The sequence below is a fragment of the Berkeleyomyces rouxiae genome (assembly GCF_048999995.1).
Source record: "Berkeleyomyces rouxiae strain 22BRR77 chromosome Unknown BrBRR77_ptg000001l, whole genome shotgun sequence".
Lineage (NCBI taxonomy): Eukaryota > Fungi > Ascomycota > Sordariomycetes > Microascales > Ceratocystidaceae > Berkeleyomyces > Berkeleyomyces rouxiae.
In genome coordinates this window covers 305,346-327,422 of record NW_027396491.1, presented here as the reverse complement: position 1 = coordinate 327,422, position 22,077 = coordinate 305,346, and the positions used below count along the sequence as shown (strand labels likewise).

General features: G+C 49.5%; 6 protein-coding genes across 6 annotated transcripts; all 6 read left to right on the top strand.

The window, feature by feature from the left end:
* Positions 1-404: 404 nt before the first annotated feature.
* Positions 405-1,258, top strand: BROUX77_000102 (uncharacterized protein; the record flags this gene model as incomplete). The annotated part of the gene is made up of 3 exons (XM_073745403.1): positions 405-704; positions 870-877; positions 949-1,258. The coding sequence occupies 3 exons, from the start codon at positions 405-407 to the stop codon at positions 1,256-1,258; spliced, it is 618 nt and encodes a 205-aa protein (XP_073608339.1).
* A 1,445-nt stretch (positions 1,259-2,703) lies between these two features.
* Positions 2,704-3,372, top strand: BROUX77_000101 (uncharacterized protein; the record flags this gene model as incomplete). Its single annotated transcript, XM_073745392.1, has 1 exon — positions 2,704-3,372. The coding sequence occupies one exon, from the start codon at positions 2,704-2,706 to the stop codon at positions 3,370-3,372; it is 669 nt and encodes a 222-aa protein (XP_073608338.1).
* Positions 3,373-3,786: 414 nt separating this feature from the next.
* On the top strand, positions 3,787-4,179 carry BROUX77_000100 (uncharacterized protein; the record flags this gene model as incomplete). The annotated part of the gene is made up of 1 exon (XM_073745381.1): positions 3,787-4,179. The coding sequence occupies one exon, from the start codon at positions 3,787-3,789 to the stop codon at positions 4,177-4,179; it is 393 nt and encodes a 130-aa protein (XP_073608337.1).
* A 1,706-nt stretch (positions 4,180-5,885) lies between these two features.
* BROUX77_000099 (uncharacterized protein) lies at positions 5,886-7,052 on the top strand (the record flags this gene model as incomplete). The annotated part of the gene is made up of 1 exon (XM_073753654.1): positions 5,886-7,052. One exon carries the CDS (start codon positions 5,886-5,888, stop codon positions 7,050-7,052), a length of 1,167 nt encoding a protein of 388 aa, XP_073608336.1.
* A 1,905-nt stretch (positions 7,053-8,957) lies between these two features.
* Positions 8,958-9,902, top strand: BROUX77_000098 (uncharacterized protein; the record flags this gene model as incomplete). The annotated part of the gene is made up of 1 exon (XM_073753643.1): positions 8,958-9,902. The coding sequence occupies one exon, from the start codon at positions 8,958-8,960 to the stop codon at positions 9,900-9,902; it is 945 nt and encodes a 314-aa protein (XP_073608335.1).
* Positions 9,903-15,092: 5,190 nt separating this feature from the next.
* BROUX77_000097 (uncharacterized protein) lies at positions 15,093-21,595 on the top strand (the record flags this gene model as incomplete). Its single annotated transcript, XM_073753632.1, has 2 exons — positions 15,093-18,198; positions 18,726-21,595. 2 exons carry the CDS (start codon positions 15,093-15,095, stop codon positions 21,593-21,595), a joined length of 5,976 nt encoding a protein of 1,991 aa, XP_073608334.1.
* Between the last annotated feature and the right edge of the window lie 482 nt (positions 21,596-22,077).

The window sequence follows — 22,077 nt, the reverse complement described above, 5'->3', positions numbered from 1 at the left end:
GAGCATTAGAAAAGCTGACCACCGAGAATAAGCCCGTTACAGACGACTGGAAGAAAAAGATTCCAGATGTATGTACCCAAAGGATGTTGCTTTCGACCCGCAAGGACCGTATGCACGCCCCCTCTGGCCGTTGCGTCCCGGGATGAATCATGAGATCTACCTCGACTCAGATTCTATGGCAGCTACTGGCTGTTAAACAAGCTAATGTAACAAGACTAGTACCCCTTGGCGATTTTAAAAGAGACATTGCAATGAATCAGTCGCTCTAAATGGGTTCCAAATCCTAGACTTTATTCCCAGCACTCTGTTTTTCGACATTGAAGGTACTTTTCGCCACATGCCGTAGCCCTGTTTGACGCGCAACTTACGTGACCTCGGCTTTCCCCTGGTGTACCGACAACGGTATGCTTCGTTTCTCCAGGACCGTAACGTCGGCATTCTCCAAGGCTCCCCTATCGGTCTTTGTACGCTTGGTATATAGTGGCCTGCGTGCCCGGAGACACGCACAACTTCAGTTGTTATATATCGATGACTTGAGCGTGATCGTGATCCCCGAGAGCCTGAACTGCTTGGCCGAGCTACTCGAAGGACTTGTGATGGAGCTGCGAGCCAAGACTCGTGACTACGGCATTCAGTTTGAGAAGAGCAAAACCGAACTCATTCACTATACTGACGCTGGAAAATGGACCTCCCACACTGTCCGAGTAGGTGATGTCATTGTATGTCCTCGAAAGAGCGCCAAGGACAACAGACTTTTGTTTAAACCCCTCGCAGCGACTCTGTATTAGAAACCAACCGTCACGCGACCGCTTTATTCCATCCCGTTTTCCTTACTCTTGACGTGGCGCATCCACACGCCGACATGTTAGGAAATGCTGTTAGTGTCCTAGGCCTCGTGCCCCTCAATACAACACAGTCAGCACGCCTGACCTGATACTTCTGTTGTAGAAAATGCGACAAGAACTATCAATGGCGTGTCAAGAGCGCGACAGCGTCCGTCCCGCCGTCTCCACCACCCACCCATGCCAGCCCCACTCCTGCTGCTGCTCCCGCTACCAACGACCCCGCCACCTTTGCCGTCAGCTCTACTAAGCGTTCTAAGGCGAAGCTGCCAGGCCTCGACCTCTTCTCCGGCAAAAGAACGGGTTCTACAGCCACCGCCTTCCTCGACCATTTGGATACAAACTTCATTGATCCTAATGCCGTCGACTGGGCGATATCCCAGCTTAAATCACCACCACAGGCCCGAGACCTCTGACCGACGAGGAAGGGCCCATCCCCGCTGCAATAATGCCTACTTCCTACTACCAAACACGAGCAATAGCTCGTAGAAATCAAGGGGGACAAACTGGATTCAACATAATCAATCTCAACATAGCGAGTCATTGGCTTTTCGGACCACCTGTATGCAGTCTGACCATTAGTAGTCAGGCTAACACCGGGTCCAGCCAGCACGATCGAATCACGATGACTTGAGCCACGTGGGTCGGAACTCGGACACCAAGCAAAATCTTGAGCAAGCCCTTTCATATCCTAACAGCGTCCTGGAAATGTTTCATGACCTACTGCCTTTGTTCTCCCGGGAAGGTGTTGACCAATTACCAACCCAATGAGACATAGACCATGCGATTAACCTTGTGCCCAATGCGAAATATCCTAAGGCCCCACTGTACGATATGACTCCGCTTGCACTGTGAGCTGTCAAGAAATATTTGGATGGCATGCTTGCGAAAGGCTTTTTTTTCTTCCTCCTCGCCCCTGGCTTCTCCGATTCTCTTTGCCCGAAAGTCAGGTAGCCTGCGGTTCTGTGTTGATTTCCGGGCCGTCAATGAGTCGTTACGGCTTGCTGCGCTAGGCAAGATCTTCACGAAGCTAGATCTGCGAGCTGCGTACCACCTAATACGCATTAAAGAGGGCGACGAATATCAGGCGGCTTTTAGGACAAGATATGGCACTTTTGAGTACAAATTAATGCCGTTTGGGCTGACCAAGGCTCCTGCCACTTGCCAGAAGTTCGTCAGCGAAGCACTATCTGATTAATTGGACATTTTCTGCGTCTGCTACTTGGATGGTATCCTGGTGTTTTCTCAAAACCAGGAGGAACATGATCAGCACGTCCGCAAAGTTCTGCTTAAACTGGCACAGGCCGGTCTCTTTGTCAAAGGCGAGAAGTACGAATTTGACGGGACCGAGACTGCTTTTGTTGTCTTTATTATTTCGGACGATGCACTCAAGATGAACTCTGCAAAGGGCTCTGCTGTCCGTGAGTGGGAGGCTCCCAAAACCGTTAAGGGAGTTCAGTCTTTTTTGGGCTTTGCAAACTTCTACAGAAGACTCATTCGTGATTTCTCTAACTAGAGTTTGTGCAGCTCTGTTCGAGTTGACCAAGAAAAATCAACTTTTAGTTTGGCCCCCGAAGTGGGACAAAGCGTTCACAACCATGAAAGATCTCTTCTATGGTCTCACTATTACCTCGACTCGCGTCAACCTTGTTACTTCTGTTCTTAGCCAACATGGCCGTCCTCGTCACTACATTATGTATTCTACCGAGTCCCTCCCTAAGACTCCGACTCTGACGCCTCATCCCAAACATCCATCTTCTTCGACCCTGCCTCACCTCCCGCTATAATATCCAACCCCAATGCCCCCGGCCCGAGCCACGCAGGCCCTTCGAAACACGACTTGCTCCAAGCCCTTCAGAGCATGCGCGAAGGCAACGAGCGCGCGCAGCAACAATTGCGCGAAGAATTCATCCGCGCGCAACAACAGCGGGACCAAGCCATCGTCGACCTACAGGCCAACCAGGCAGCGGTCGCCGCTGCTGTTGCCCAAGCTGCCCATGCTGTCCCTGCTGCCCCTGTGCCCTCTGTCCCGCACACCACCTCTGTCTCTCCTGCATCGAACGACACTGACGATGACGCTAGCCCCAAGAAACGTTGTCTCCCCGACCTTGGCTTGCTCACAGGCCAACGCTTCGACTACCGTGTGTGGGCAATCAACACCCGCAGAAAGCTCCGTCTCGACAGCAAGTCGATTGGCGACAGCCAGCGACAATACGCGTATCTCTTTGCGCGTATGACTGTCGAAGCCCAGAACTTAGTGGTGGCCTTCTTCGAGCAGGGCCTAGATAACAACACCGGCCCTGATGAATTCCTGAAGTATTTGGACTCCATCTTCATCGACCCGTACGCTGCAAACCGTGCTCTCCACCAAGTAGACCACATGCGCCAGAAGCCCAACGAACCCTTTTCTCTATTCCTGCCGCAATTTGAAGAAGTCCTACAGGAAACCAACGCAGTTGGAGACCCCACAGCTCGAGAAAATGACAGGCGAGAACAGACAGGCACGAGGAGAAATAGAAGAGAAGCTTAATAATCACATATACCCCCTCCTTACTCTTCTCTCTTCTATATCAGCTTGTTCTTGCTCTCTGCAAACGTTACTTTCTTGATCTTTGCTGAGTATTGTGATAGTACCTCCTCTATCCTTTCTGCGCCTATCTATTCTGTGAATAGCCATATAGTTGTGTGTTGCCTCCTTATCTCAAACACTCATACGTCTTAGCACTCTGTCTAACTGACGTCTTTCTTACTAGGCCCTACTGTCCACCTTGAGAACCTATCATTGTCTCAAGCTGTTAGCTGTATTCAGAACCCTACCTTTTCCTAGACCCTATCCGTAATATTTTGTTAAGCTTCATTTGAAGACCCGACAATTCTTACAACTTTGGCTTTCCTCGGCACATTTTTATCAACCCCTCTATCAACCAAGTTTTCTACGTTCACCATGGCTATTACTCGTGAGATGGCAGCCCACCTCCAGGCATTCCTTGAGACTATTCCAACTCGGGGCCCGGATAACTGGAAGCTGAACGACCTCCCAAGCGAGCTCACGGCCGAATACAAGGTAGCGATTACGTCTGCCTACTTGTGCGGTCTGCGCACCAATGATGGTACTCCGACAATCCCGGCGGCTAACTCATTTGAAGTGGATCAGGTTTTCTGGGCTTCGTTCCAGGGTGGTGCGGATCGGCGCGTTGCCGTGATGCAGTCCCTCCCTGCCATTAAACAGGAGGAAGACGCTGATTCGACCAAGGAGACTGACAAACATCTTGAGGTCGTCCCCTATGATGGAAATCAGCCCTGTAAGGCTTTACGGTCTAAAGGAGAACGCTTTTAGAACAGCAGAAATAAATTAAGAAACAGATAAGGAGAAAAGACTAATGTACAAGAAAACAGGCGGAAACAACACTATCTATATACGCGCGGTAGAGGTATGACGCGTACCCTTGACAACGACGGTGTGCACACGGGTTTGGCAGGCGGTGAGTAACGGCGGTATGCAAGGCGGTGTGGACGGCGGTGTAAACGGCGGTGAGGGCGGAGCCTGAGCCTACCTCGATCCATAGATCGTTACAATCGCCTCCTCCTCCCTCTCCTCCGGGGGACTACTGGCAACTTCCAGGGGCACTCGTGGGTCTGCTCGTATCTCTCGAGCGCTGCTGTGTCTCGGACGTGTGACAAGGGTTCCCATGTTGGCTCTGCCCATCCAGTCCACTGGACGAGCACTTTGTGACGTTTTGTCATGAATAGCCATTCTTGCCATTGCCATTGCATAGGGTTATGCCTGGCACCTTACCCCGCTTCCATTTGTCACGCTAATGTTCCAAGGACGTATGATGATACGGTTATACCACTTGGTGGTCTGTGTAACCTTGAGGTGTCACTCCGGTTTATCTACTCGGGTGTGGCCGGCTTGCACCCTATAGATCATCGCTATTAGGTAACTCGATACTCTGCAGTTGATGCAGCTTATTCTGAGTTGACTGCTATTCTCGTTCCTTTTGTGTCAACAGCGTTTGAGCGTGGGGTCCACACCTGTTAGGCCGATATCGCTGTAACGCGACATATCGTTGCCTGGGTGTCTTGAGGGATTTTCAGTCTGCTGCTGCAGTGTTGGTTTATCTCGTGAACTAACATCCGGTTTGATAGTAGCGTCTGGTAACGTTGAGTTACGTATTGTCATGAATAGCTATCCTGACACTGCTCATGCTAAGGGTTATGCATGAGACCTACCCCACTCTTCTTTTCCACAACGCCGAAGGTCGGCGACCTATGAAGATGCGCTTATGGCACAGGTTGGTCTGTGTAGATCGTGAGTTGATCAACGGATATGAGGTTGTCGTGGGATGTGCTGAGCACGGGTGCTCTGATAGACGTTGTTCTGCTGCTGCGGAGTTTTCTTGTTGCAATTGCCATTGCGTGCTTAGGTGGGGGTTGTTATCTGGTTCGATTGTTACGAACCTGTTACGTCTTGTTTACACGAGACTTATCTTTTGTTCGTAGTTAGATGTTGATTGTTTCTAGCTTGGGAAGACAGAGTTTTGTCAGGAGCGCCGACAACATAAATATCGTCGTCTCCTGCCCTGAGTTGATCAGGTTTACTCTTGTTCTCCAAGCTTAACAATCACATGCACTTGCTTACCTTCTTCTTCTTCTTTATACCATTCTGTTCTTGCTTTCTTTGCAGTTCAACCTTTCTTCTTCTTTGAAGTGTGTGATTGTTCCTCCTCCTTCCTCTTTGTGCCGCTCTATTCTCAGAATAGCCATCTAAGTTGTGTGTTGCCTCTTCATCTCAACCGACCATACGTCTTAGCACTCTGTCTAACTGACGTCTTCCTCCACAGGCCCGACTGTCCACCTCAGGAACCTATCATTGTCCCGAGTCGTTGGCTGTACCCGGAACCCTAATCCTTTCTTCGGGCCCTATCCGTAATATTTTGTTAAGCTTCATTTGAAGACCCGACGCTATTACAACTTTGGCTCTCTTTGGCACTTTTTTCTCTCCTCATTTATTTTTCCCTCTCTATTACGTTTCAACTCGCAATGGCCCTCACTCGCGAAATGATCGAGCATCTCAATACGTTCCTCCTGTCGATTCCTGACCGAACTCCTGAGAACTGGCATCTCGGTGCCCTTCCTAGGGAGTTCAGTGCTGAGATCAAAATGGCTATTGTGGCGGCTTACATGTCTGGTCTGCGCACCGACGATGGTGCCCCGCCCATCCCCGTTGGCTCTGTTCCTGATGCGGCTCAGGTTTACTGGGCTGCGTTCCAGGCTGGCGCTGAAGCCCGCTTCAACTCCCTTGAGTCTCTTCCCCGAGTCAAACGGGAAGAGGATGCCGATCCGTTGAAAGAGGCCGACAAGCATCTTGATGTCGTGCCCTATGATGGCAATCAGCAAGGCTTCCAGGCGTTCCAGAGGCAACTTGCGGTCAAATTTGCTGCTGCACCCAAGCACCACCGCACGGAGCAGCGCAAGCTGATGACTGCCTTCTCCTACCTTAGAGATGGCGCTCTGGATTGGGCCATGCCTCGGATGGACCCGGCCACTGGACACATGAACTTTGAAACGTACGACGATTTTATGAAATCGTTAGCTGAGGCTTTCGATGACCCTGACTGGCGCATGACTGCGACCCAGCAGATCTTCGACTTAAAGCAGACAGGTACTTGTACTGCCTATCACTCTGCTTTTACAACGCTGTTGAAGAAACTCGGTTGGGCCGACGCTGATTTCACCATTGCACTATTTCAGCGAGGCCTCAAGCCCCACATACAGGACGCTCTGGCTTGGAACACCTATCCTGCCCCTAAGGGAACGCTTGATCAGTTCGCTAATTTCTGCAACACGCTGGACAATACGATCAACAACCGAACCCGGGGAAACAACGGGAAAATCCAACCGCCTCCTGGTGTGGTCCCCTTTCAGCAAGATTCTCGTTCGAGAAATGCTGGCGCCCAAAAAGCTGTCCCCAACACCAAGCCAGCTAAGGGTACCTCTGCAGGTCCCGATGCCAACGGTCTACCCTTCCGTAAGACTGCTGACGGCAAAATGGCAAAGGGTGTTTGTTGGAAGTGTGGCGCAAAGGACCACATGCTAAAGGCTTGCCCCAAAAACAACCTTGCTCTTCGCGCAGCTACTGTCCCTTCTCCCTCCACTTCTACCCGGGCTCCCTCGACGGCCCCTGCGCCTGATGCGTCAAAAAACTAGAAGGGCTACCGACCCATTCCCCTCTGGTCCTGGCTAGCCCTGACGCTGCTGATGAGGGTCTCTTGAGAATCAGCACTTGTTCTCTTGATAATGCTATCGATTATGGTAACTCTCCCCCTCTGGTTATTCCTGTGACAGTGAATAATTCCATTGAGGCCTACGCTATGGTGGATTCGGGATCAACAACTTGTTTTGTGGATTCTGAATTTATAGCAAGGCATCAGATTCCTACTGTTCTCAAGGCCAGAGCCGAGTCGCTCCATGTTGTTGATGGTAGTGAAACTGCTGCGGGTAAAGTGACCCACCAAGTTCCTTTGTCCCTCTCTTTTCCTAATTATTCAGAAACTTTGGTTTTTCAAATCACGAAGCTTGGGGGCTACCACATCATCCTGGGGAAATGCTGGCTCGACGCCCATAACCCGGAAATTTCTTGGCCTTCCAATACGCTCAAGATATCGGTTACTTCTACCGCCGATGGCAATGCTGTGGCAGCTTCTGATTCTTCTTCTTCTTCTTCTTCTGTTTCGACTGCTTCTACTGATTCTGGCGCTTCGTTTGATTTTTCTTATACAAAAAACGACAAAAATATTGCTTCTACCGCTGGCAGTCAGATTGAGGGATCTGCTCCTGCTTCAGCCACTTCACCCCTTCCTTCTTTTATTGCACAATCGTCAGCTGTGTCTTGTTCCTGTGTGACGGTGTCGTCTCAGGCTTTGCATCGCTTTGCCAAAGCTGAGAAACTACAGATTTATCGTGTCACCGCTCAGGAAGTCCTGGATTATCTCAATCAGGAGGACCTAACTCCGGAACAAGAGCATGCACGGCTCCTTGAACGCATCCCGAAGAAATACCATGACCTACTTCCTGTTACGGGTTGAGAACCCGTGGTTGGATCAGACAGAGCTGATCCAGTGCTTTCGAATGCAGGTCGTTTCACCGAATTTGGACAAGGTTTCGGATGAACTTCGGCAACTCTTCGGAGGCTTCGGAGAGCTCGGACCGGGTCGGACTTGAGGTCCGTGGGTAGGATTCGCCTAATCCGGCAGGATGCAAAAAGGTCCGAAGTGTTCCGAGGGAAACTGAGGGATTCCGACGGGATCGGAGTTAACCTCGAGTTATCGCCGAAAACTCGGACATAAGGAGCTCACGGAGGGATATTGAGCCGATCGGGAACTTGCATTTGTAAGCACAAAAATGTCTATATAGTAGACCCAAATCCGCTGTTTAGTTTAGTCTTTCTTCTACCTTTTTCTCTCCATCAAAAGATAATAAACAGCATTCTGGTCATAACTGCAAGACTCTCTTGTACTTAGTGAACCGCTCACATATTATCTTTTGATCCTTTATTGTTTCTTAGAAGTTTGTGAGGAAACTTCATTGCCCCCTATTGTTTCTTAGAAGTTTGTGAGGAAACTTCATTGCCCCCTATTGTTTCTTAGAAGTTTGTGAGGAAACTTCATCACCCCCTATTGTTTCTTAGAAGTTTGTGAGGAAACTTCATCACCCTCCTACCGTGCCATACTTGACGAATGAAGTACGGCATCACATCAAGCCCCCGCAGTACAAGCCCCGTACAGCCACCCTCGCCCTCATTCTGGTCCGCATCCGAAGACAACGCGTCCCCTATACGCCGTCGAGCCAGAATGAGTAACGACAAGATGGAAGATGTTCTGGCTGGACTTGCGCTTGACCAGCCTGGCCCCTCCCGGCAACAAGCCGAGGCGCCCCCACAGCAGAGTTCAGACACCCCAGGATTGGAGGTGTTCACCCCGGAGCAACTAAGAGTGATCCAGATGTTGCTACGAAGCCAAGTCCTGTTACAGGCAACCGCCCCCCCCGGCACCTGCACCTGCCCCGGTAGCCCCTACCCCGGCGCCAGTACGTACCCCGGGCCCCTTCGCCCCGATGATCGACCATCGGTACAACGCAAAATGGCCGGAGTGGGACGGAAAGACAGCGTCGTTCCCGCGATTCTTCAAACAGTTGAAGGCCCGAGCTCAGATCGAATCACAAGTCGTTGGCTCCTCCCAGGCAATTTGCCTAAGTGTTTTCATGGCCATTCCCACAGAGCAACAGGCCAGAGTTGAACAGTGGTTCACTGACGGAGCCACTCATGGTTGGGATTGGGACGCCTACCTTGGCCATATCCATGACCAATTCGAAGACAAGGAGGCTATTCAGAAGGCGGGTCAAAAGCTTTTGACCATGCAGATGGGAAACCATCAGAGTTTTATATCGTTCTTGCAGGATTTCGAGCATCAAGTTGGCCTTTGTGGAGGTTTAGATTGGCCAGACCGTGTGAAGATCATGTACCTGAATTCCGCTATCAACCAAACGTTACAGGTACACCTCACGGCAAAAAACCTCCCCAACGATGATTACCCGCGTTGGGTTGAGAAGGTGAAGACGGTGGCTGGCCGAGTGGAAGCGTTGCCAGGATACCGGTCGAAGGACACGTCCAAGACCTCGACGTGGTACGCGAAAACTAGAGGTGGAGCAAGGTTCGCCGAAGTGGTGACCCCAAGTGTCGCAAATCAGCAGACGCGAATCGACAACGACGGAGACACCATGATGACAGGTGTCAACGCCCTCCAAGGCCGCGCCTCGAACAACTATGGACAACGCCCCCGAAAGTCCCGCGCCCCTTGGAGAACCCCGGCGGAGATAGAAACCGCTAGATCCAGCAACGCTTGTTTCCGCTGTCTTGCCAAGGGCCACCGATCCTTCGAATGCCCCAAGTTTGCCCCGGCCCGTGCGCCCGCAAGAGTGAACCGCACGACAATCCAACAAGCCCCCGAATCGATGGATGATGTGGCCGATGACCTTTCCGACGACGAGGAAAAAGAGTAGACTCTGGGAAAAGTCGCCCCCAGGGTCATAAGAAGAAGAGCCCCAACAATTGCGATGTTCCGCTCGATGTATTTAAAGATTTACACTCCACTCCGTTCCTAATTGAAGCATTTATTAACAATTCCTTTTACTGTGATGCTTTATTTGACAGTGGATGCCTTGTAACATCGGCGTTCAACGAGACTTTGGTGAGAAAGAAAGGGCTCCAGCGCATCCCGATAAGAAGACGGGAACTCAAGTTAGCCGAAAACGACGAAAAAAAAAGATGGATCTCAGAGATGGCGTTCTGCGATCTAGATATTGACGGCCGGACAGAAAGAATTTTCGGGTACGTCATCCCGAACCTAGCATACGACATGATTTTGGGAAAACCCTGGATGGAAAGGAATGACGTTGTCTACCTGGCGAAAGAACGAGTCATACGCCTCGGAAGCGAAGAAGATGCCCAAGTTGTGAGAGAAAAAGGATGGCTCGACGCCCATATAACAACCACAAAAGCGAGCATGGTGATGGCATCCGTCTTTGCTGCAGAAATCCGGCGCAGCAAGAAAAAGAATGAAGACATAGAGGTTTTTGCTGCCACCATCGAAGACATCAACAAGGCATTGCAAGTAAAACCTCGTGTTACCCTACAAGAGATCGACAAACGACTGCCTAGCTATTACGGATAGGGCCCAAGGAAACCATTAGGGTTCTAGAAAGCCAACGACTCAGGACAATGATAGGTTCCAGAGGTGGACAGTCAGGCCTGCGCGGATATACGGCCGGGAGGAGAGGATAGAACTCTCTAGGTCGTATGGTCGGTTTGAGGTAAAGAGGCACACTCAACTAATTGATCTTATAACACACGGAAGGGAATAAACAATCACAGGAACACTGAGGTAACGAAGACGACAGAAGGTACTGATGCAATGAAGGCTATCAAGAAACAAGTGATAATTAAAGATATAGTACTAAAGAAGAAGGTACTATCGAAGAAGTGATACTATAAACTAGTATACAAAGAAGAATGGCAAAAGGGGTGTATGTGATTGTTAAGCTTGGGGAGCAAGAGTTAACCTGATCACACAGGGCAGAAGGCAACGCTATTTAAGGCGTTGCAGATTCTGACAACAGAGATCTTCCCAAGCTAGAACCAAATCACAGATAACCGAAAGTGGGGACATACGTAACTCAACGTTACCAGACGCTACTATCAAACCGGATGTTAGTTCACGAGATAAACCAACACGGCAGCAGCAGAACTGAAAATCCCTCAAGACACCCAGGCAACGATATGTCGCGTTACAGCGATATCGGCCTAACAGGTGTGGGCCCCACGCTCAAACGCTGTTGACACAAAAGGAACGAGAATAGCAGTCAACTCAGAATAAGCTGCATCAACTGCAGAGTACCGAGTTACCTAATAGCGATGATCTATAGTGTGCAAGCCGGCCACACCCGAGTAGATAAACCGGAGTGACACCTCAAGGTTACACAGACCACCAAGTGGTATAACCGTATCATCATACGTCCTTGGAACATTAGCGTGACACAACGGAAGCGGGGTAAGGTGCCAGGCATAACCCTATGCAATGGCAATGGCAAGAATGGCTATTCATGACAGTATGCTCCTTTTAAATGACTGATTTCCACAGCAGTACTAAGATCGCCACATCCTAGACTAGAATCAAGTCGGAGAATTCGCAAAAGGAAGCCGGGCATCTAGGGACACGGAAGTCCACCGGGCTTTGCAGAATCGGAACAGAAGGAATAAGCCAACCATACGGGTCTAGACACAGCATGACTCCGCAGGCAAGAATTGTAGATCTCGATGCACCAACAACATCGTGACGTATAGGGGATCAACGGAATCCCTAGCATGAAAGCTTGTACATCTGATCAACATAAAACAAGGCCTTGAAGTGCAACGACAACTTCGTAAGGGCCTCGTGTCCACAGACAAGAGGAAGGTAAAAAAGAATGGGAATAACGAAAGGCAACCTCATCAACCGAGGGGCAGCACCAAGGATCTTAAGTGGGAATAAGTTGAGAACGCAGCTCAGTACCCGCAAAGGCAAAGGTTTTTCAACCTTGTTGTCCTCCCTAGTTATGGCATTGGTCATAGAAGTAAGAGCCAGGCCTGTAGGTTATAACAAACAACAATCGCTCAGTTCCATAGCCCATAAATCTGTTGCCTGCAAGATGCAGAAGGTCCCCTGAGAACTACCAAGTTCTGGTAACAAGTGTACACCAGAGTGGCTACTCAGTTGGCACAATCATCAATCGCCGCGACATAATCGCCTCCACAATAGCTAAGAACCCCCTGGGACATGGTTCGATGGATGTAAACGAACACGATTCCGGTTGTGGGAGAATAGACTAACATGTGTAATGGGGACTCATCATCGATCGGGTAATTGGTATATGACAACAGACAGCATGGAAACAAAGACGTGCAGGATCCGTAAAGAGTATTGGTGAAAGGGGAAAACAAGAAATTGGTAATGTCAGCTTGTCAAACTTGGCAGTATTTCAGCACAAGATACAAGACTGGCCTGCACCACCATAGGCAGGACTTCGAAGAGGGACATCGTGTTTCTTTTAACGAGAAGAAAAACAACAAGATATTGTCCAAAAGAGAGAGGCAGAGAGTAGGCCCAAGTGAAGACACAAAGAGGTCGCAGAAAGGAGACATAGAGTAGTCGCAAGTAGACGTAACAGAGTCGAAGAAAGTAACAGGCAAGAGAGCTGTCCAAAGTAGAGGACACAGAACATGTCACAAGAAGTAGACGTATAGTGGTCGTAAGTAGACACAACAACAGCCGAAAGAAAATAGTCCGAACAGTGGCCTAACGCATTAGACACAACTGTGGCACGAAGACTAGACATAACTGTCAAGAAGTGGGACAGAAGCGAGCTGTTAACAAAGCGAGTAGACAGCAACTGTCAATACCCAGACAGACACGGGCTGTCAGCAAAGCGAGTAGATATAAACTATCAATACCCGGACAGACACGAGCTGTCGGCAATTATAACCCAGCAGGGGTCAAACGCAAGCACCATAGTGGTCAAAGAAGAGACACAAAAAAAGCAGTCGCCGATGGACACACGGTGTCACAAGGAAGAGGCATTAAGAGGTGTCAACCCAAAGAACAGACACGAGCTGTTCGTAGAACCAACGAGCTCAGCAAAGAACAGACACTAGCTGCTGATATCATATAAATAGACCCAACAGGAGTCAAAACAATTAGGCAAGACAAAGGCCAAGAAATACAGACACAGAGGTCTAAAAACAGACATAAACTGTCCAAGAAATCCCACAAGAACTCAATAACATGCTTTGGCACAATGGCAGGTGTGTGAGTAAACTCAACAACAACACTTTATACACTCAGGTACCATGTTGTAACTCAAAGTAATCTGGGAGTTGGCAACATCATTGCTGCAAGCCAAAAGGTGCATAGCTGGTAGACATGGCTTTCTGGAAACCCCCGTTCAGATGTGGCAAGTTGTAACGACTGGTTGATGCGGGACCAAATGAACAGCTTATAAAATAAGGTAGTTGACCGCCCGTAAATCAACAGAAGATCGTACACTGCCTGGTTCCCGAGGACAAAGAATCGGAGAAGCCAACACTGAAGAAGTAGGGGCAATGAAGCCACGTGTGAGCATGCCATCCAGGTTTTGCTTGACAAGTTGCAAATTTAGATGTGCATCATCAGACGGAAGAGTATTGATATGTTCGGCAGTCGAGACAAGATTAACAGCATGACCTGCGTCTTGACAAGAGGTGGTTGAAGGTACACCATCCCGCAAGAACACCGGACGCAAATCATAATAACTGTCCGAACTGCATTCGGGATATCGCTTGTGCACTTGTTCTAGCCGTAGGTCATCCTGATCAACAGGATCGAGAACCTGCTCAGCGGTAGTGCGGTGAGCCCGCCGGTTCTCATTGCTTGCAGTGGAACGCAAAGCTTGAGACGACATTAGCCTAGAGGAACAAAGTGCTTCAACGAAATTAAAGGAGCTGGGACAGAGACAGTGCCATCAACTGACTGTCCACAGAAGAAGAGAAGTAGATTGAGAAATGGAATCAACTAAGAACCAGAAAGAGCCGAGTTATGACTAGCGGACGAAGAAGGTTGTGTAACAACAGCAGCGCTAGTATGATCATAGGAAGACGGGATATCGGCCGTAGTCGAGAGCCGGAACGAAAAGAAGAATAAGGTGTGCTAAAGAATAACAAAGAGTTGGAAGAATGTGTGAGTCTTTAAATGAAGCTTAACAAAATATTACGGATAGGGCCCAAGGAAACCATTAGGGTTCTAGAAAGCCAACGACTCAGGACAATGATAGGTTCCAGAGGTGGACAGTCAGGCCTGCGCGGATATACGGCCGGGAGGAGAGGATAGAACTCTCTAGGTCGTATGGTCGGTTTGAGGTAAAGAGGCACACTCAACTAATTGATCTTATAACACACGGAAGGGAATAAACAATCACAGGAACACTGAGGTAACGAAGACGACAGAAGGTACTGATGCAATGAAGGCTATCAAGAAACAAGTGATAATTAAAGATATAGTACTAAAGAAGAAGGTACTATCGAAGAAGTGATACTATAAACTAGTATACAAAGAAGAATGGCAAAAGGGGTGTATGTGATTGTTAAGCTTGGGGAGCAAGAGTTAACCTGATCACACAGGGCAGAAGGCAACGCTATTTAAGGCGTTGCAGATTCTGACAACAGAGATCTTCCCAAGCTAGAACCAAATCACAGATAACCGAAAGTGGGGACATACGTAACTCAACGTTACCAGACGCTACTATCAAACCGGATGTTAGTTCACGAGATAAACCAACACGGCAGCAGCAGAACTGAAAATCCCTCAAGACACCCAGGCAACGATATGTCGCGTTACAGCGATATCGGCCTAACAGGTGTGGGCCCCACGCTCAAACGCTGTTGACACAAAAGGAACGAGAATAGCAGTCAACTCAGAATAAGCTGCATCAACTGCAGAGTACCGAGTTACCTAATAGCGATGATCTATAGTGTGCAAGCCGGCCACACCCGAGTAGATAAACCGGAGTGACACCTCAAGGTTACACAGACCACCAAGTGGTATAACCGTATCATCATACGTCCTTGGAACATTAGCGTGACACAACGGAAGCGGGGTAAGGTGCCAGGCATAACCCTATGCAATGGCAATGGCAAGAATGGCTATTCATGACACTAGCGAACTCAAACACTTGGCAGAAGTGTTTTTAGACGACGAAAAGGACGACCAACCCCCGAACCGCCCCGGAATAGACCACGCTATCAACCTGACGAAAGACAAACAAGGGCGAGAGAACGAAGTCCCGTGGGGTCCCTTGTACAGCATGTCCCGCGACGAGCTGTTAGTCTTACGGAAAACCCTCTCGGACCATCTGGACAGGAATTGGATTCGAGCCAGCAGCTCTCCCGGCGGCGCGCCTGTTCTTTTCGCACGTAAGCCTGGAGGAGGGTTGCGCTTTTGCGTTGACTACCGCGGCATTAACGCCATTACTGAAAAAGACCGATACCCGCTTCCTTTGATCAGTGAGACACTACGAGCGTTGTCTAAGGCGAAGTACTTCACAAAGGTCGATGTTCGTGCCGCTTTCCACAAGATTCGCATAAAAGAGGGAGATGAATGGAAAACGGCCTTCCGCACACGTTTTGGACTTTTTGAATGGCTGGTGACGCCTTTTGGACTCACCGGAGCCCCTGCAACCTTTCAACGGTATATCAATTCAACCCTGCAAGAATATTTGGACGACTTCTGCTCCGCGTATATTGACGACGTCCTGATTTACACCGACGGCACCTACGCAGACCACATGGAAAAAGTTAACCTCGTCATCAAGAAATTGGGAAATGCAGGTCTCCGTTTAGACATCGACAAGTGCGAATTCGCAGTTTTTGAAACAAAGTACCTAGGTTTCATCATCCAAGCAGGCAAAGGTGTCAAAGTCGACCCAGCAAAGGTCGCTGCCATACGAGAATGGACACCACCCACCAATGTCAAGGGCGTTCGAAGTTTTATAGGATTCGCAAATTTTTACCGCCAGTTTATCGATTCCTTCAGCGACGTGGCGGCTCCACTAGTCAGGCTAACGAAGAAAGGCACCGCATGGACCTGGGGCCCAGTCGAAGAACGAGCTTTCGAGACGCTGAAGAACCTTTTTATTACCGCCCCGGTTCTGGCGATGTGGGACGAAGACAGGAAGACGATCGTGGAATGCGACTGTTCTGGATGGGCCCTGGGAGGAACTCTATCCCAAGTGGACGACGAAGGCGAACTGCGCCCAGTAGCATTCTTTTCCAAGAAGCTGTCCCCTGCCGAGGTCAACTATGAGATTCACGACAAAGAGCTCCTGGCAGTTGTGAAGTGCTTGGAAGAGTGGAGGGGCGAATTGAAGAGTCTTGGCGCCCCCTTCAAAATATTGACCGACCACAAGAACCTGCAATACTTTATGACGACACGGAAACTTTCAGAGCGGCAGGTTCGGTGGTCCCAGAAGCTTTCAGAATACGACTTCCAGCTTGAGTTCCGATCAGGAAGCAAAAGTGGTAAACCCGACGCCCTTAGCAGACGAGAACAAGACATTCCTCAAGGCGAAGACGACGACAGGTTAAAATCTCGGATCATGAGACTTGTCAAGGACCATTGGGTGTCACCAGATGCAGCAGTAACGATGACCCCGGCCCACGTTACCCAACCCGCGGACCGGATCCCTAACGGTGCGCAGCTTTTCGCGCAACTCCACCTGCAGGAACTATGGGATACAGCTAAGACGAAGGATTCGGATATTGCACTCATGTACCAAGCGTTGGCCAGTGGCGAACGAAGTTTTCCTCCTACCATCTCGAGAAAAGTCACGATCTCTATAGCGGAATGCGAGTTCGACGAGCGCGGCGCTCTAGTATATCGGCACAAACTGTTCGTGCCTGACTGGGAACCATTGCGAACTGCGCTGATCCAGAAAACACACGACTCACATGTCACAGGACACCCAGGTCGAGACGGCACGCTTGCGATTCTGTCCCGGGAATTCTTTTGGCCTGGCATTTCAAGAGAGGTGCGCCAATTCTGCGCCAATTGTGACGTGTGTGGACGATCCAAAGTATGGCGAGAAAGAAAGAAGGGACTCTTACGACCACTGCCTATCCCTGAACGACCACACTCGGAACTCGGTATCGATTTTATGACGGAACTACCTGCACGAAAGACTGGCGACCCACGATACTTGATGGTCATTGTGGACCGACTTACTGGAGCTGTCAGCTTGGAGGCCATGACAACTATGGCAGCCGAAAAGTGTGCAGAGCGGTTCGTACACTGCCACTGGAAACACCACGGCTTCCCTCACGCCTTAACATCAGACCGTGGAAGCAATTGGACGAGCGAATTTTGGACCAAGTTGTGCGAACTGACAGGGATCGAACAGAGACTGTCAACTGCCTTCCACCCAGAAACCGACGGAGCGACAGAAAGGATGAACCAGGAAGTGTTGGCCTACCTACGAGCATTCATTACCTATTCACAATACGACTGGCCCGACCTGCTACCATCCGCTATGTTAGCAATCAACAACCGAAACACTTCGACAGGAATGAGCCCCTTTTTCCTCACGCACGGCTACCATGTCAGTCCAATTCAGCAGGTCATCGCCGATCAGGCTCTTCACGGAGTTTTGGAGGCCACAGATGCGGAGAAGTTCGTTCAAAAGCTACGCGAAGGTTGGGAACTGGCACAAGCAGCAATGGCCACCCGTCAACAGGAAATGGAAGACCAGGCAAACAGATCACGTGGTGCCCAGGAACGCTTCGAAGTGGGTGACCTTGTATGGTTAAAACTCAAAAATATCAGCACTCCGCAACTGTTGAAGAAGCTTGCTTGGGCCAATGCCAAGTACCGCGTCACGAAAGTGGTTTCTCCCCATGTGGTCGAGCTTGATGTACCAACAAACATCCATCCCCGCTTCCATGTCGACCTCCTTAAACGAGCACCGAACAACCCGTTGCCCTCCCAAGAAACAGACGATGCCCAGCCTCCACACATTGAAGAGAACGACTACGGCGAGCCTGAATTTTTAGTCGAACAAATCCTGAGAAGTCGACGAAGACGCATTGGAAGGGGATTTCGAAGAGAACTACTCGTTAAATGGGTTGGATACGCAGAGCCCGATTGGAGACCACGAGCCGATTTTGAGGAGACTGAAGCACTGGACGCCTTTGAAGCGAAGTTTGGAGACGACGATGACGTTGGTGAACCAGAAGCCGGTGCGAGGACAGGGCCGCCCACACAGAGGAGAAGAGGGGGGTAATGTTACGGGTTGAGAACCCGTGGTTGGATCAGACAGAGCTGATCCAGTGCTTTCGAATGCAGGTCGTTTCACCGAATTTGGACAAGGTTTCGGATGAACTTCGGCAACTCTTCGGAGGCTTCGGAGAGCTCGGACCGGGTCGGACTTGAGGTCCGTGGGTAGGATTCGCCTAATCCGGCAGGATGCAAAAAGGTCCGAAGTGTTCCGAGGGAAACTGAGGGATTCCGACGGGATCGGAGTTAACCTCGAGTTATCGCCGAAAACTCGGACATAAGGAGCTCACGGAGGGATATTGAGCCGATCGGGAACTTGCATTTGTAAGCACAAAAATGTCTATATAGTAGACCCAAATCCGCTGTTTAGTTTAGTCTTTCTTCTACCTTTTTCTCTCCATCAAAAGATAATAAACAGCATTCTGGTCATAACTGCAAGACTCTCTTGTACTTAGTGAACCGCTCACACTTCCTCTGTTCTCTCGAGAAGGTGCTGATCAACTACCACCTCACCGGGACATTGATCATGCGATTAACTTCGTTCCCGATGCGAAATACCCCAAGGCCCCGCTGTACGATATGACTCCACTCGAGTTGCAGGCTGTCAAAAAATATCTAGATGGCATGCTTGCTAAAGGCTTTATTTCCTCTTCCTCTTCGCCGCTGGCTTCCCCGATTCTTTTTGCTAGGAAGCCAGGCAGTTTACGATTCTGTGTTGATTTCCGAGCCGTCAATGATATCACCATCAAAGACGTAACTCCTCTGCCTCGGATCAATGAATCACTGCGCACGGCGGCTACGGGAAACATTTTTACAAAGCTGGATCTGAGAGCTGCGTACCACTTGATTCGCATCAAGAAAGATGAATACAAGACAGCTTTCAGAACTCGATATGGCATTTTTGAGTACAATGTGATGCCGTTTGGGCTCACCAATGCTCCTGCCACGTGTCAGAAATATGTCAGCGAGGTCTTGTCGGAGTATTTGGACATATTCTGTGTCTGTTACTTGGATGATATCCTGGTGTTCTCTCTGAACCAAGAGGAACATGATGTTCATGTGCGCAAAGTCCTGCTAAAATTAGCGCAGGCCAGTCTGTTTGTCAAGGGTGAAAAATGCGAATTCGACAAGACTGAAACTACCTTTGTTGGCTTTGTTATTTCAGCCGATGCTCTGAAGATGGACCCCGCTAAAGTTGCGGCTGTCCGTGAGTGGGAGGCTCCCCGAACTGTTAAGGGAGTCCAGTCCTTTTTGGGTTTTGCCAATTTCTATAGGAGGTTCATCCGTGACTTCTCTAGAATCTGCACACCTCTCTTCGAGTTGACTAAAAAGACGCAATCTTTTGTCTGGTCCTCTGAATGTGAGGCAGCATTTCACACCCTGAAGGACCTTTTCTGCTCTGAACCTATCCTCAAGCACTTTGATTACCTGTTGGACACTGTTATTGAAACAGACGCGTCTGACCGTGTAATATCTGCCGTCATGTCTCAATACCACCCGACTGACAAGGGGCTTCTACTACACCCCGTGGCCTATTTCTCTCAAAAAATGAATCCTGCCCAGTGTAACTACGGCGTAGGTGACAAGGAGTTGTTAGCCATTGTGGAGTCTCTAAAGTCGTGGCGATTCATGGTTGAAAGTCTGGAAAAACCTGTTCTGGTATTGACGGACCATCGGAATTTAGCCGTTCTTAAGCAAATTCCGGCCATGAACAGACGGCAAGCGAGGTGGGCTATGGAACTGAGCGAGTACCGTTATGTCATCACTTATAGGCCTGGCTCCTTGAATTCTAGAGCTGATGCCCTGACCAGACGCTACGAAGACCTCGTTTCTTCTTCTTCTGAGGAGGATAAAGAGCTGTGTGCTCCTATTATTCCCCCTGAAAATTTTATTGGTACCATGTCTTTGGTAGACGAGGTAAAAATCGCGCTATCCACGGACAAGTGGGCTCTTGATGTTATTTCTGCTCTTCGAGGCCAGTCGACCAAACCTCCAGATGTGGACCTCAGTGTCTGCAGGCTTGACAATGACGGTCTTTTGTTTGTCAACGACCTTCTATATTTGCCGAACGAGGATCTACGAGTTCGTGCATTGAAGAATTGTCATGATATTATGCCTAGCGGACACCCTGGACAAAAGAACACTTTTGAACTTCTTGTTCGGGAATACTGGTGGCCCGGGATGCGTCGTGATGTCATCCGGTACATCCGAAATTGTGAGGTCTGCCAACGGATCAAGTCCGCGCGACATAGTCCCTACGGTCTACTGAAACCTCTGACCATTCCGCAAGCTCGGTGGACATCTGTGTCCCTTGATTTTATCACCGGCTTGCCGGTCTCCAATTCTTTTGACATGATTCTCGTTGTCGTCGATAGGCTTAGCAAAATGGCTCACTTTATACCTTGCGATTCCTCGCTGGATGCTGCAGGTTTTGCTAAGCTCTATTTGTCAGCAGTGTATAGGCTCCACGGTCTGCCATTGGACATTGTGTCCGACAGGGGTAGTCTGTTTACGTCGGCTTTTTCCAAGGCTTTAGCCAAACTGTTGGGCATAAAGCAAAATCTGAGTACTGCGTTCCACCCTCAGACCGATGGTCAGACTGAGCGTGTGAACTCTATTTTGGAGCAATACCTGCGGGGTTACACCAACTATAGACAGGACAATTGGGCTGATCTTTTGCCCTTGGCGGAGTTCTCTTACAATGACTCCGAGTCCAGTTCTACTATGCTGACGCCCTTCTTTGCGAACCACGGGTTTCACCCCAGAAGTGGGCGTGAGTCGCTCCCAGTCTCTGTGGAAAAAGGCCCGTTGCGGAACTTTGTTAAAGAGCTTGACAACATTTGTCAGTTTTTAAAGACTGAAATTACGTGGAGCCGTGAGCGGATGACCGAGTACGCGAATCGACACAAATCTTCCGCCCCTCTCCTTCGAGAAGGGGACTTAGTGTGGCTTTTGAGTAGAAATATTCGAACTACTCGTCCTTCAAAGAAGTTGGACTTCAAGAAGCTTGGCCCATTTAAGATTCTACGGAAGGTGTCTTCGCATACCTACGAGTTGGCACTCCCTGCCACTATGAAGGTTCATCCCGTCTTCCACGTTTGTCTGCTGGAACCATGTGCGTCGGATCCTCTTCCTGGCCAGAAAAACCCTCCTCCTCCTCCCGTCATAGTAGATGGCGAGGAAGAATTTGTGGTCAAGGAAATTATAGGCGTGTCTTCGCGTGGCCCTCTGCAATATCAAGTAGTTTGGGAGGGCTATGAACATGATGGACCCTCCTGGGAACCTCTGGACCATTTAGCCAATGCACCTGAGAAGGTTGCAGAATTCTACAAGAGGATGCCTAACGCCAGACGATCTTAGTACTGCTGTGGAAATCAGTCATAAAAAGGGGGGCTACTGTCATGAATAGCTATCCTGACACTGCTCATGCTAAGGGTTATGCATGAGACCTACCCCACTCTTCTTTTCCACAACGCCGAAGGTCGGCGACCTATGAAGATGCGCTTATGGCACAGGTTGGTCTGTGTAGATCGTGAGTTGATCAACGGATATGAGGTTGTCGTGGGATGTGCTGAGCACGGGTGCTCTGATAGACGTTGTTCTGCTGCTGCAGAGTTTTCTTGTTGCAATTGCCATTGCGTGCTTAGGTGGGGGTTGTTATCTGGTTCGATTGTTACGAACCTGTTACGTCTTGTTTACACGAGACTTATCTTTTGTTCGTAGTTAGATGTTGATTGTTTCTAGCTTGGGAAGACAGAGTTTTGTCAGGAGCGCCGACAACATAAATATCGTCGTCTCCTGCCCTGAGTTGATCAGGTTTACTCTTGTTCTCCAAGCTTAAC